This window comes from Pseudophryne corroboree, chromosome 7, assembly GCF_028390025.1.
Source record: "Pseudophryne corroboree isolate aPseCor3 chromosome 7, aPseCor3.hap2, whole genome shotgun sequence".
Lineage (NCBI taxonomy): Eukaryota > Metazoa > Chordata > Amphibia > Anura > Myobatrachidae > Pseudophryne > Pseudophryne corroboree.
Window position 1 is genome coordinate 91,780,212 of NC_086450.1, and position 15,708 is coordinate 91,795,919.

A 15,708-nucleotide genomic window follows, 5' to 3' on the forward strand; every position below is an offset into this window, starting at 1 on the left:
GCGGTGGATGCTCTGGAGACTCCATGGGTCTACCAGGTGGTGTACGTGTTTCCACCACTCCCATTGATCCCAAGGATTCTCAAAAGAATATAAAGGGAAAAGGTTCAAGCAATTCTCATTGCTCCGGGCTGGCCAAGAAGGGCCAGATATGCGGATCTACTGGAGATGGTCCTACAGGACCCGTGGCCTCTACCTCTTTGTGAGGATCTTCTTCAACAGGGGCCGATCGTCTATCAAGACTTACCACGGCTACATTTGACGCATGGAGGTTGAGCGTCAAATTCTAGCCCGGAAAGGGATCCCGGATAGGGTTATTCCAACCCTGATCCAAGCCAGAAAGGGGGTAACGTCTAAACATTACCACAGTATTTGGAAAAAATACGTCTCTTGGTGTGAGTACAGGAAATTTCCTGCGGTGGAATTTCAACTGGGACGTTTTCTCCTGTTTCTGCAGTCAGGTGTGGATGTGGGCCTATGTTTGGGCTCCATAAAAGTCCAGATTTCGGCCTTATCCATTTTCTTCCAGAAACAATTGGCTTCTCTTCCTGTGGTTCAGACATTTTTGAAGGGGGTTTTGCACATCCAACCGCCCTTTGTGCCTCCTTCGGCACCTTGGGATCTCAACGTGGTGTTGCAGTTCCTGCAATCAAAATGGTTTGAGGCTTGAGCCTTTACACCACATTGACATCAAGTTTCTTACGTGGAAGGCCGTCATACTGTTGGCCTTGGCTTCTGCGAGGTGTGTGTCGGAGCTGGGGGCGTTGTCTCACAAAAGCCCCTATTTGATTTTTCATGAAGATAGGGCTGAACTCAGAACTCGTCAGCATTTTCTTCCAAAGGTGGTGTCTGCATTTCATATCAACCAACCTATTGTGGTTCCGGTGGTTACCGACACCTCTGCTACTTCAAAGTCTTTGGATGTTGTGAGGGCTTTGAAGATCTATGTGCAGCGAACAGCTCGTCACAGAAAATCTGACTCACTGTTTGTTCTCTATGATCCCAATAAAATTGTGTGTCCTGCTTCAAAGCAGACAATTGCATGATGGATCAGGCTTACTATCCAGCATGCTTATTCCACGGCAGGTTTGCAGTGTCCAAGATTTATACAGGCCCACTCTACTAGGTCGGTGGGTTCTTCCTGGGTGGCTGCCTGGGGTGTCTCGGCTTTGCAGCTCTGCCGAGCAGCTACTTGGTCAGGTTCGAACACGTTTGCTAAGTTCTACAAGTTCGATACTGTGGCCTCTGAGGACCTTAATTTGGAAAATCAGTTCTGCAGGAACCTCCGCACTCTCCCACCCGGTTTGGGAGCTTTGGTACATCCCCATGGTACTAATGTGGACCCTAGTATCCTCTAGGACGTAAGAGAAAATAGGATTTAACGAAGTCCGTAGATGATACTGGGTGCACGCCCAGTGCTTCGTTTCTTCCTGCACTGTTACTTGGTTAAGTATTGGTGGTTCAGCTGTTGCTGTTCCTGGTTTAATGTTTGGTTAGCTTGGCTTTCCTCTAGTTGTGTGTGCTGTTTCGGAATCTCACCACTATCCTTTTATATCCTTCTCTCAAAGTATGTCCGTCTCCTCAGGCACAGTTTCCTAGGCTGAGTCTGGTAGGAGGGGCATAGAGGGAGGAGCCAACCCACACTATCAATTTCTTAAAGTTCTCATGGCTCCTAGTGGACCTGTCTATACCCATGGAACTAATGTGGACCCCAGTATCCTCTATGGACTACGAGAAAAGGATTTACCGGTAGGTAATTAAAATCCGTTTTTAATACAGTAGAATACCGGTAACCAGTGGAGGGACTGACAGTGCGGATCTGCAGATGATGAACGTCTAGCGAGGAAGATTAGCCTCGCAGCTGCATTCAAAATGGATTGTAGTGATGAGAGCCTATGTTTGGGAAGACCAGTCAGGAGACTATTACAATAATCAATGTGGGAGATAATGAGAGCAGGGATCAGAGTTTTTGCTGTGTCTTCTGTAAGATATGGTCGTATTTTGGGTATATTTCTTAGATGTATGTAACATGATTTTGAGACAGATTGAATGTGGGGAACAAAGGACAGTTCAGAGTCAAGAATGACACCTAGGCAGCGAGCTTGTGGGGTAGGGATGATTGCTGAGTTATCAACAGTGATAGAGATATCAGGTTGGGAACTACTATTGGCCGGTGGAAATATAATTCATTCTGTTTTGGAAATATTAAGTTTGAGGTGGTGGGATGTCATCCAAGATGAAATGGCAGAAAGGCATTCAGTGACGAGGCCCAATACATATAGTGACAAATCTGGGGAGGATAGGTAGATTTGAGTATCATCTGCATACAGATCATACTGAAATCTGAAAGAGCTGATTAGTTTGCCAAGAGATGTGGTATAGATAGAGAAAAGTAGAGGACCTAAGACTGAGCCTTGCGGTACTCCAACTGAGAGAGGTAGCGAAGAGGAGGTGGAATCAGAGAAACGAACACTGAAGGAGCGATTAGATAAGTAGGATGAGAACCAAGAAAGGGCTGTGTCCTGAAGACCTAGGGATTGTAGTGTTTGTATGAGGAGAGAGTGGTCAACAGTGTCATAAAGACAGCAACGAGATCAAGAAGAACAAGTAGTGAGTAATGGCCTTTAGATTTAGCAGTGACCAGGTCATTCACTACCTTAGTCAGTGCTGTCTCTGTGGAGTGTTGGACATGAAATCCTGACTGAAGTGGGTCCAATAAATTGTGTGAGTTAAGAAAGTGTGTGAGGTGAGTGTTGGCAAATCTCTCAAGTAGCTTGGAGGGGCATGGGAGCTGAGAGATGGGACGGTAGTTTGAGAGCGTGTTTGGGTCAGAATTTTGTTTTTTCAGAATAGAAGTAATCACTGCATGCTTGTACAGAGAAAGAAAGATACCAGTAGACAGAGATTACAGATTTTAGTTAAGGTTGGGATGAGCACAGGAGACAGAGATTTACTAATTTGTGAGGGTACAGAATCAAGAGGAGAGGTAGTAGAGTAGGCAGATGAGAAGAGTGCAGATACTTCATCTTCATTTATATGTGAGAAAGTCACTTGAACTACAAGATTTACGCCACTGGCATTCTACTTTACGTGAGAGGTTTTTGTAGGTGTCTTGTGTATTTAGAGTGCCACGGTTGACATCTTTGTCTACGTGGAGTGTAATGGGTAGCCGGAGTCACTTCATCAAGTGCTGTTTCTAGAGTTTGGTTAAGGTATGATACAGCAGTCTCAGGATAAGTGAATGTAGAAATTGGTGAGAGCAGTGGTTGCAGAGTGGAAGATAGTTGTTGAAAATTAATAGCCTTAATATTTCTGCGGATTATAGGAGGCTTAGTAAACTTCAGGGACATTGAGTTTAAAGTAATGGAGGAGAACATGCAGGTGATAAGGTTGTGACCTGAGAGAGGGAAAGGAGTGTTAGTGAGTTCAGAAACAGTGCATAGTCTGGTTGAATGCAAGATCAAGGCAGTGGCCGTCCTGTTGAGTAGGGGAATCAGTCCATTGGGAGAGGCCAAGGGAGGAAGTTAGAGAGAGTAGTTTAGAGGCATGGTGAGATTGTGGACTGTCAATAAAGATATTGAAATCACCTATAATGATGGTGGAGATGTCAGAGGATAAAAAGTGAGGGAGCCAAGCAGAAAAATCTTCCGGAAACTTTGTGGGTTGCCCAGGTGGGCTATAGATAGCTGCAACAAGCACAGAGAAAGGGGTGAAAATCCTAATAGAATGTACTTCAAATGATGTAAATGCGAGTGAAGGAACAAGTGGTAAAACTGTGTGTGTGTGTGTGTGTGTGTGTGTGTGTGTGTGTGTGTGTAAGTGTGTAAGATTTGGACAGTAAAATTCCAACCCCACCTCCTTTACAGTTACCAGGCTTGGGGAGGAGGGGGGGGGGGGCCCATGTGACAGTGCTGCAGGAGAGGCAGTGTCTGATTGTGTGAGCCATGTTTCTGTTATAGCTAGCATATTGAGTTACTTACAATATGGCTTTAATTGTCAAACTTACTCTAGTCAGATAAAGCTACTTTGCTGCAGATGCACATCTCTGAGCAGTACTGGGAAATAAACTGTAATGGCATTTTTAAGGCAAAGCTGGAAGTATTTCCTACTGTATTAAGGGGGTAATTGAGAGTTGATCGCAGCAGCATATTTGTTAGCAGTAGGGCAAAACCATGTGCACTGCAGGTGGGCCAGATATAACACTTGCAGAGAGAGTTAGATTTGGGTGGGTTATTTTGTTTCTGTGCAGGGTAAATACTGGCTGCTTTATTTTTACACTGCAATTTAGATTTCAGTTTGAACACAACCCACCCAACTCTAACTCTCTCTGCACATGTTATATCTGCCACCCCCCACACCCCCTGTAGTGCACATGGTTTTGCCCAACTGCTAACAAATTTGCTGCTGTGATCAACTCTGAATTAGGCCCTAAATATGGACTGACATCACTATCGCAAGGTGACTTTTAATTTAATAGTGTTATGCACTCTCACCCCTTACTGGTTTCCTGTAATAACTTACACTTGCCTTCTGTATTGATATTACGGTGGTTTTATAAAAAACAGGATAATTATAGGTGCTGCTTGAAGTTACGCAAATAAATTGAATATGTAAGCTTGTCGTAATTTTGCTTAATGTACAGCTTCTATTCTTCTCATCAGAAAACCACATTCATTGTACAATATTTCTATTGTTTTGTTGTTGTGCAGGTGGAGAACAGGCCAAAGTATTATGGAAGAGAGTAAGTTCACTTTTTCTGTCATTGATATTTCAGAAGCACTGACACATGTTCATACTCCATATAAGTTGATTTCTCTAGCATAAAAACATTTTCTTCTGTCCCACGTAAAAGAAGTAAAACCTAATTAGCCACTTACCTGGCATGTTCACATCAGATGCAATCACACCAGGCTGGGCTTTACCCGACATGGTCCCATCTGATGCAACTAGTCAGAAAGCTCTCTATGCAGCTGCTGGAATATAGGGGGTCTTTCCGAGATGATCGCCAGCTGAAAATGTTCGCTGCGCAGCGATGATGCAAAAAAACTGCACTTCTGCGTATGCGGCGCAATGCGAACGCGCGTCGTACTTTCACAACTGCCGATGTAGTTTAACAAAAGGTCTAGCGAAGCTTTTCAGTCGCACTGCTGGCCGCAGAGTGATTGACAGGAAGTTTCTGGGTGTCAACTGTCCGTTTTCAGGGAGTGTTTGGAAAAACGCAGGCATGGCTGGGCGAACGCAGGGCGTGTTCGTGACGTCAAAACAGGAACTGAACAGTCTGAAGTGATCGCAAGCGCTGAGTAGGTCTGAAGCTACTCTGAAACTGCACAAAATTATTTTGTAGCCGCTGTGCGATCCTTTCGTTTGCACTTCTGCTAAGCTAAAATACACTCCCAGTGGGAGGCGGCATAGCGTTTGCACGGCTGCTAAAAACAGCTAGCGAGCGATCAACTCGGAATGACCACCATAATCTTTGTTTGGTTGCTGCTCAGAGTGACGTCCCCGGCCACTCTGCTTCCTGGTTCCCTCCTCTAGTGCCTGCCATGCAGCCAATCACTGCTGATCAGACAGCCTGGCAGCACCCTGTACCCCATAGCTGCAGACATTAGAAGCCTCCCTGTGTACCTCTCTATAGCCACTGGGGAATAAAAAGTTTGCAATGGTTGCGATGTTCTGATCATTGATGGACCGATATCTTGGCCGTCAATGTTTCAACCACTGTTATTCATTTACTTCTTTTTGAAATAAAATCATGTTGAATATGTTCTAAATAGATGTTCTTAGCCTTATTCAATCATAAAAAACCCAACACTTTCTGTGCGTTTTTTGGGAAAAATATTAACCAGTTAAGTGGTTCACAGCCCATATTTTTGTTCTCTTGAGCTAGTATAATTTATTTGATAAGTTATTCCCACTGAGCAAAACAAGGGTAGTTATTGCTTGGTTAAGTCAAATAAGTAAATTTTTCAAAGCAATTTGACCTTTAGGGGCACTTGTTCCATTGCAGCTTACAGATAAGTATACAAAACAATGTCAAGTATGGTAATGTGTGCAAGTACAGAATGCAGAGAAATTTGGTGTAGAATAAGCACAACATTACTTATGTTCTACAGAAATAACATAAAGTGAACACTACAGTATAAGTCATAATTCTGAAATGGGTTACACAGGGGGGAATTCAATTGAACGCGCTATTGAATAGTGCCGGGAATGAGTGCTCACACCCTCCTGAGGTGCCATCAGAAATCCGACAAGACTAGTGCCGCCATGTGTGTTGTGCGCTTACCGACTGTGCTTACACCATCGCACCCAGCACTCAAGTCAGAAAATGCCGTCTACCGCCACTAAACAGCATTCTTTACAAGCGGTAACCTGTATCACCGACATAAGTGCAGGGAATGTTGTTCATAATTAAAAAATCTCTGGGCACTCATTCCCGGCGCTATTCAGTAGCACATATAATTGAAGTTCACCTATAGTATATACATAATCTTAGTTTTGTGATTTGTGACTTATCTAGTCTTTGCACATTTTAAACTATGAAATAGGCAGGATTTTATAATAAATACAAAATAGAATATTTATTTCTGTTTCCAGATTTTATGGTATGATATCAAGGGGTGAAACGGACCAACTACTGAGTGTCGCAGAGGGCAGTTATCTCATTCGTGAAAGTCAGCGGCAGCCGGGAACATACACTTTAGCGTTGAGGTAAGAAATACAATATTGTTTGGGGTTCAGTATGGTATGCCGGCGGTCGGGCTCCCGGCGACCAGCATACCGGCGCCGGGAGCCCGATCGCCGGCTTACCGACAGTGTGGCAAGCGCAAATGAGCCCCTTGCGGGCTCGCTGCACTCGCCACGCTGCGGGCATGGTGGGCTATTTTATTCTCACTCCAGGGGGGTCGTGGACCCCCACGAGGGAGAATAAGTGTCGGTATGCCGGCTGTCGGGATTCCGGCGCCGGTATACTGTGCGCCGGGATCCCGTCAGTCAGCATACTGAAGACCACCCTATTGTTTGCTATCCAGTTTTCCTCCATAGAGAGTTAAACAACTTAATATAACCTATAACTTACCGTAATGTATTGACTTTTGAATGGATGTTAATTCCAAGTAAGAAAAAAAAAAGTGGTGTCTGCAAGCTTAATTGCTTTATCAAACAGAAAGGCTAATCTTATTATGGGGGGTTTGCTACACAATATAAACTATTCCTGGGTTCCGTTGTCCATTTAGGGAGCAATAAGATCCTAGCCAAATTCAAGAAAGTCCTTATGTCTTTAAAATAAGCCAATCCATAGCATCTCTTTCATATTCTTTTAATTAAGTACTATTGCAATGACCTAGTGATTGTTATGGAAAGCCATTGACCTGGAGTAAGTACAATAGAAATGCCCCATTAGTCTTGGCATCTGTTCTCTTAGATGTATGCATGGTCTGGTTTTGTACCTGGCAAAGCTAGCGTATCATTGCTCTCTACGAAGCAAGCCTTTAAAGCGTCATATATTCTTTAATACATGTGGTCTATATTAGCTTCTAGGGGGTCATTCCGAGTTGTTCGCTCGTTGCCGATTTTCGCTATACTGCGATTAGTCGCTTACTGCGCATGCGCAAGGTTCGCAGAGCGCATGCGCTTAGTTATTTTACACAAAAGTTAGGTATTTTACTCACGGCATAACGAAGCTTTTTCATCGCTGTGCTGATCGTAGTGTGACTGACAGGAAGTGGGTGTTTCTGGGTGGAAACTGGCCGTTTTATGGGAGTGTGCGGAAAAACGCAGGCGTTCGAGTTGTAAAACGCAGGAGTGGCTGGAGAAACGGGGGAGTGGTTGTGCAAACGCTGGGTGTGTTTGTGACGTCAAACCAGGAACGAAAAGGACTGAGCTGGTCACAATGGCTGAGTAAGTCTGGAGCTACTCAGAAACTGCTAAGAAATTTCTATTCGCAATTCTGCTAATCTTTCGTTTGCAATTCTGCTAAGCTAAGATACACTCCCAGAGGGCGGCGGCTTAGCGTGTGCAATGCTGCTAACAGCAGCTAGCGAGCGAACAACTCGGAATCACCCCCAGTAAGGTACACAAAACAGGTTTTCCCCAGCACACTAAGCAGTAAGATTTGAACACTACAGTACATGGTGGTATATAGGCCCTCATTCCGAGTTGATCGGTCGCAAGGCGAATTTAGCAGAGTTACACACGCTAAGCCGCCGCCTACTGGGAGTGAATCTTAGCGTCTTAAAATTGCGACCGATGTATTCGCAATAATGCGATTACTAACTACTTAGCAGTTTCAGAGTAGCTCCAGACTTACTCTGCCTGTGCGATCAGTTCAGTGCTTGTCGTTCCTGGTTGACGTCACAAACACACCCAGCGTTCGCCCAGGCACTCCCACCGTTTCCCCGGCCACTCCTGCGTTTTTTCCGGAAACGGTAGCGTTTTCAGCCACACGCCCCTGAAACGCCGTGTTTCCGCCCAGTAACACCCATTTCCTGTCAATCACATTACGATCGCCGGAGCGAAGAAAAAGCCGTGAGTAAAATTACTTTCTTCATAGTAAAGTTACTTGGCGCAGTCGCAGTGCGAACATTGCGCATGCGTACTAAGCGGATTTTCACTGCGATGCGATGAAAAATACCGAGCGAACAACTCGGAATGAGAGCCATAATTCGGAGATCTTCGTACATATATTAACAAAGATATGGTTAAGCTTCCATGCCAACATCAAGGCTTCTCTGATGCTGGAGGTGCTTGACACAGCATGATAACGGTACCCACTGGGCCACATGATTACTAAATTATCTAAACTAGCCAGCGTTGCCTGGGTTTAAACCTTCAAGTTATGAAGTTATCAATGAGTTGGATGTAATGGTCAACATTTTAAAAATAATTAGCAGCACTTCCAACACACCCAAGAAGTTTTTTTTTTTTTTTTTTATAGTCTCCAGTAGCCGTGATCCCCAGCTTTCCTTTCTATTCATATTTATAAGCACTTTTACATTGCGAGATGGGTTTAAAGTTTTCCTTCTGTTATCAATGTTGCTATTCCAAGGCTTTTGGGTACACAATATTTTTTGTCTTCCCACCTCCATTTCTATCAGTTATTTTAGTTAAATGATGTATGATTATTTCAGTCAGTTATTTCAGGTCAGTAAATTATGGTTATTTCTGTCTGTTATTACAGCTCATTAACATTTTCATCCAAATCCACCCAGTGGAAGGCCCAAAACAGGCTCCCTGTGTCAAAGTTTTGCCCCGCATACACCAACGGTAGGTCCAACCGGGACCTCAACCCCCTAGTATGTCTTCTGGGATCCAGTGTTACTACTCTCTGAAGTTTTCATCCAAATCCATCCAGTTGAAGGCTCGGAACGGGCTACCCGGGTTAATTATAATTTCTTACGTATTTATCTACATGAAGTATTGAAAGCATTGTCCCTCTCTAGCCTCCCACGACAGCTTGAGCAGAGAGCTGCAGCCAGAGACAGTGCTCGCTGCCGAGGGACTTTTTTTTTTTTTTTTTAACTCCCTGAGTATATGTGTGGCAGCTTTGGGACAACGAAAACAGACAATTTTACCCCTATTTTACAGACAAATTGCAGATTTGTCATTGTCATTATAAAACTTTCCTTGTCTCTCTCCCTACCATTTATAGTGGGTCTTTTTCATTTTGCACTAGAGCCAATCAGGGGCCTTCCTGATTATATAGATATTCCCAATGCACCTAAGATTCTCTGTACCTGCAAGCTTTGTTGATGTTGGCTTACTTTATTACACAATTCTGCTCCCACCTTACGCCCCATAATTACCATTTATTAGTGTTTATTAAAACATTTTAATGACGGACAGTTCTTAAAAGATTCTGATGAACACACACTGAACCCACGTGTGCAGGGGGGGAGGCTGTGCCATTATCCTTTTTTAGAAATTTAATAAACAAGTGTAATTATACGGTAAACTGTAACCACAATGAACTTTTATCAGTCTGTTACAAGCTAAACTAGTGAACGCTGAGGTCTCTGTGCTGTTGGTCATCGCACCAAGTCCACCCCCCCCACTTCTTATTAATGCACATTCTTATATAGACAATGGAAAACTATATGCATATGCTACTCTATAATCAGCCTTCCATGGAAAGAGACGTTTCCTAAATACTTTTGATCCTGACTGGTCTCTTTCATGCTGTGGAACATAATAAGATTAGTATGATACAACAAATACGGCATGCTTTTATTCTGGCCACCCTATGTTTCAGAATGAGGTGTTCTCTTTTAGATATACGTGTAGCAGAAAAAAAGCTGAAATATGTCATGTTAATGGTTGGGTAATTTATTGCCAATGGCAACCGTGCCTTTCGTAATTGCAGCCGTGGGAGCCGACTGACTGAAGAGCCCTCTCGTATGTGGTAATAATGAGTATACACGTGCGCTTGTCAAGCAGAATCGGTAAAGGTTGGAAATGTTTTGTGCTCAGACCGTGCTTTTCAGAGATAAGTGCTGTGCATTGAGTTTCAGATTTGTGCAGCACTTTACAGCTGGGATGTGCAGGGTACAGGTTGCAGAACAAATATGAACTGGGTTTTATATAGCAGAACACATAATAGATGTGTAGCATGTAAGTATTAATGCTTTATGCTAGGGATATCGCAGATAGGGAGTGCTACTGGTTTCAGATTTGGCTCAGGGTTTATGGATTTAACCTTGCACTGGTCCAGTTCATCCTACTACAGCACTCTATATACACGAAAAGCAGTTTTTCTATATATCCCCTTTTCTCTGACGTCCTAGTGGATGCTGGGAACTCCGTAAGGACCATGGGGAATAGCGGCTCCGCAGGAGTCTGGGCACAAAAGTAAAGCTTTAGGACTACCTGGTGTGCACTGGCTCCTCCCCCTATGACCCTCCTCCAAGCCTCAGTTAGATTTTTGTGCCCGACCGAGCAGGGTGCAATCTAGGGGGCTCTCCTGAGCTTCTTAGAAAAAGTTAGTTTTAGGTTTCTTATTTTCAGTGAGACCTGCTGGCAACAGGCTCACTGCATCGAGGGACTAAGGGGAGAAGAAGCGAACCTGCCTGCTTGCAGCCAGCTAGGGCTTCTTAGGCTACTGGACACCATTAGCTCCAGAGGGACCGAACACAGGCCCAGCCTCGGAGTCCGGTCCCAGAGCCGCGCCGCCGGCCCCCTTACAGAGCCAGAAGCAAGAAGAGGTCCGGAAAATCGGCGGCAGAAGACATCAGTCTTCAACAAGGTAGCGCACAGCACTGCAGCTGTGCGCCATTGCTCCTCAGGCACACTTCACACTCCGGTCACTGAGGGTGCAGGGCGCTAGGGGGGGGCGCCCTGAGCAGCAATAAAAACACCTTGGCTGGCGAAAATACACCACATATAACCCCCAGGGCTATATGGATGTATTTTAACCCCTGCCAGAATACAGCAAAACGCGGGAGAAAAGTCCGCAGAGAAAGGGGCGGAGCCTATCTCCTCAGCACACGGGCGCCATTTTCCCTCACAGCTCCGCTGGAAGGACGTCTCCCTGACTCTCCCCTGCAGTCCTGCACTACAGAAACAAGAGGGGGGCGCACTAATTTGGCGCAGTAATAATAAAAACAGCAGCTATAAGGGAAAAACACTTTTTATAGGGTTATCCCAGTATATATATAGCGCTCTGGTGTGTGCTGGCATACTCTCCCTCTGTCTCCCCAAAGGGCTAGTGGGGTCCTGTCCTCTATCAGAGCATTCCCTGTGTGTGTGCAGTGTGTCGGTACGATTGTGTCGACATGTATGAGAGGAGGAAAATGATGTGGAGGCGGAGCAATTGCCTGTAATAGAGATGTCACCCCCTAGGGAGTCGACACCTGAGTGGATGGGCTTATGGAAGGAATTACGTGACAGTGTCAGCTCTTTACAAAAGACGGTTGATGACATGAGACGGCCGGCTACTCAGCTTGTGCCTGTCCAGGCGTCTCAAAGGCCATCAGGGGCTCTAAAACGCCCGTTACCTCAGATGGCAGATACAGACGCCGACACGGATACTGACTCCAGTGTCGACGATGAAGAGACGAATGTGACTTCCAATAGGGCCACACGTTACATGATTGAGGCAATGAAAAATGTTTTACATATTTCTGATAATACAAGTACCACGAAAAAGGGTATTATGTTTGGTGAGAAAAAACTGCCTGTAGTTTTTCCTGCATCTGAGGAATTAAATGAAGTGTGTGATGAAGCGTGGGTTTCCCCCGATAAAAAAACTGATAATTCCTAAAAGGTTATTGGCATCATACCCCTTCCCGACAGAGGATAGGGCACGTTGGGAAACACCCCCTAAGGTGGATAAAGAGCTCACACGCTTGTCTAAACAGGTGGCACTGCCGTCTCCTGATACGGCCGCCCTTAAGGAACCTGCTGACAGAAAGCAGGAGAATATCCTAAAATGTATATACACTCACACGGGTGTTATACTGCGACCAGCAATCGCCTCAGCCTGGATGTGCAGTGCTGGGGTGGCTTGGTCGGATTTCCTGACTGAGAATATTGATACCCTAGATAGGGACAGTATATTACTGACTATAGAGCATTTAAAAGATGCATGTTTATATATGCGTGATGCACAGAGGGATATTTGCCAACTGGCATCAAGAGTAAGTGCGCTGTCCATCTCTGCCAGAAGAGGGTTATGGACGCGGCAGTGGTCAGGTGATGCGGATTCCAAAAGGCATATGGAAGTATTGCCTTATAAAGGGGAGGAGTTATTTGGGGTAGGTCTATCAGACCTGGTGGCCACGGCAACTGCTGGGAAATCCACATTTTTACCCCAGGTAGCCTCTCAACATAAGAAGACGCCGTATTATCAGGCGCAGTCCTTTCGGCCCCAGAAGGGCAAGCGTGCAAAAGGCTCCTCATTTCTGCCCCGTGGCAGAGGGAGAGGAAAAAGGCTGCAGCAAACAGCCAGTTCCCAGGAACAGAAGCCCTCTCCCGCTTCTGCCAAGTCCTCAGCATGACGCTGGGGCTTTACAAGCGGACTCAGGCACGGTGGGGGCCCGTCTCAAGAATTTCAGCGCGCAGTGGGCTCACTCACAAGTGGACCCCTGGATCCTTCAGGTGGTATCTCAGGGGTACAAATTTGGAATTCGAGACGTTTCCCCCTCGCCGTTTCCTAAAGTCTGCTTTACCGACGTCTCCCTCCGACAGGGAGGCGGTATTGGAAGCCATTCACAAGCTGTATTCCCAGCAGGTGATAATCAAGGTACCCCTCCTGCAACAGGGAAAGGGGTATTATTCCACGCTGTTTGTGGTACCGAAGCCGGATGGCTCGGTGAGACCTATTTTAAATCTGAAATCCTTGAACACTTACATACAGAGGTTCAGATTCAAGATGGAGTCACTCAGAACTGTCACTATCAGTTTCAGAAGCTGCCGTTTGGATTGTCCACGGCACCCCGGGTCTTTACCAAAGTAATGGCCGAAATGATGATACTCCTTCGAAGGAAGGGAGTTTTAATTATCCCTTACTTGGACGATCTCCTGATAAGGGCAAGATCCAGGGAACAGTTGGTAGTCGGGGTAGCACTATCTCAAGTAGTGTTGCGGCAGCACGGTTGGATTCTCAATATTCCAAAATCGCAGCTGATCCCGACGACACGTCTTCTATTCCTAGGGATGATCCTGGAAGCAATCCCATTCGGCAGTTTCCACGCAAGAACTTTCCAGTGGGACCTGCTGGACAAATGGTCCGGATCGCATCTTCCGATGCATCAGCGGATAACCCTGTCACCAAAGACAAGGGTGTCTCTCCTGTGGTGGTTGCAGAGTGCTCATCTTCTAGAGGGCCGCAGATTCGGCATTCAGGACTGGGTCCTGGTGACCACGGATGCCAGCCTGCGAGGCTGGGGAGCAGTCACACAAGGAAGAAATTTCCAGGGCTTGTGGTCAAGCCTGGAGACATCACTTCACATAAATATCCTGGAGCTAAGGGCCATTTACAATGCTCTAAGCCTAGCAAGACCTCTGCTTCAAGGTCAGCCGGTGCTGATCCAGTCGGACAACATCACGGCAGTCGCCCACGTAAACAGACAGGGCGGCACAAGAAGCAGGAGGGCAATGGCAGAAGCTGCAAGGATTCTTCGCTGGGCGGAAAATCATGTGATAGCACTGTCAGCAGTGTTCATTCCGGGGGTGGGCGACCTCCACCCGGGAGAGTGGGGACTTCACCCAGAAGTCTTCCACATGATTGTAATCCGTTGGGAAAAACCAAAGGTGGACATGATGGCGTCCCGCCTCAACAAAAAATTGGACAGGTATTGCGCCAGGTCAAGGGACCCTCAGGCAATAGCTGTGGACGCTCTGGTAACACCGTGGGTGTACCAGTCAGTGTATGTGTTCCCTCCTCTGCCTCTCATACCCAAGGTACTGAGAATTATAAGACGGAGAGGAGTAAGAACTATACTCGTGGCTCCGGATTGGCCAAGAAGGACTTGGTACCCGGAACTTCAAGAGATGCTCACAGAGGACCCGTGGCCTCTACCTCTAAGAAGGGACCTGCTCCAGCAAGGACCCTGTCTGTTCCAAGACTTACCGCGACTGCGTTTGACGGCATGGCGGTTGAACGCCGGATCCTGAAGGAAAAAGGCATTCCGGAGGAAGTCATCCCTACCCTGATCAAGGCCAGGAAGGATGTGACCGCAAAGCATTATCACCGCATTTGGTGGAAATATGTTGCGTGGTGCGAGGCCAGAAAGGCCCCAACGGAGGAATTTCAACTGGGGCGATTCCTGCATTTCCTGCAAACAGGAGTGTCTATGGGCCTAAAATTGGGGTCCATTAAGGTTCAAATTTCGGCCCTGTCGATTTTCTTCCAGAAAGAACTGGCTTCAGTTCCTGAAGTTCAGACGTTTGTCAAGGGGGTGCTGCATATACAGCCTCCTTTTGTGCCTCCAGTGGCACCTTGGGATCTCAATGTAGTTTTGGGGTTCCTCAAATCACATTGGTTTGAACCACTTAAATCTGTGGATTTAAAATATCTCACATGGAAAGTGGTCATGCTGTTGGCCCTGGCTTCGGCCAGGCGCGTGTCAGAATTGGCGGCTTTATCCTGTAAAAGCCCTTATCTGATTTTCCATTCGGACAGGGCGGAATTGAGGACTCATCCTCAGTTTCTCCCTAAGGTGGTGTCAGCGTTTCACCTGAACCAGCCTATTGTGGTGCCTGCGGCTACTAGGGACTTGGAGGACTCCAAGTTGCTGGACGTTGTCAGGGCCCTGAAAATATATGTTTCCAGGACGGCTGGAGTCAGAAAATCTGACTCGCTGTTTATCCTGTATGCACCCAACAAGCTGGGTGCTCCTGCTTCTAAGCAGACTATTGCTCGTTGGATTTGTAGTACAATTCAGCTTGCACATTCTGTGGCAGGCCTGCCACAGCCAAAATCTGTAAAAGCCCATTCCACAAGGAAGGTGGGCTCATCTTGGGCGGCTGCCCGAGGGGTCTCGGCTTTACAACTTTGCCGAGCAGCTACTTGGTCAGGGGCAAACACGTTTGCTAAATTCTACAAATTTGATACCCTGGCTGAGAAGGACCTGGAGTTCTCTCATTCGGTGCTGCAGAGTCATCTGCACTCTCCCGCCCGTTTGGGAGCTTTGGTATAATCCCCATGGTCCTTACGGAGTTCCCAGCATCCACTAGGACGTCAGAGAAAATAAGAATTTACTTACCGATAATTCT

General features: G+C 46.1%; 1 protein-coding gene across 2 annotated transcripts in view; it reads left to right on the forward strand.

Annotated features, from left to right (window-relative positions):
• CHN1 (chimerin 1) overlaps positions 1-15,708 on the forward strand; it is a 247,834-nt gene that overhangs the window by 104,948 nt on the left and 127,178 nt on the right. For both annotated transcript variants that reach the window (XM_063933410.1, XM_063933411.1), the window contains exons 5-6: positions 4,707-4,738; positions 6,595-6,708. In XM_063933410.1, coding sequence (XP_063789480.1) covers positions 4,707-4,738; positions 6,595-6,708 — 146 coding nt within the window. The remainder of the gene's footprint in view (positions 1-4,706; positions 4,739-6,594; positions 6,709-15,708) is intronic.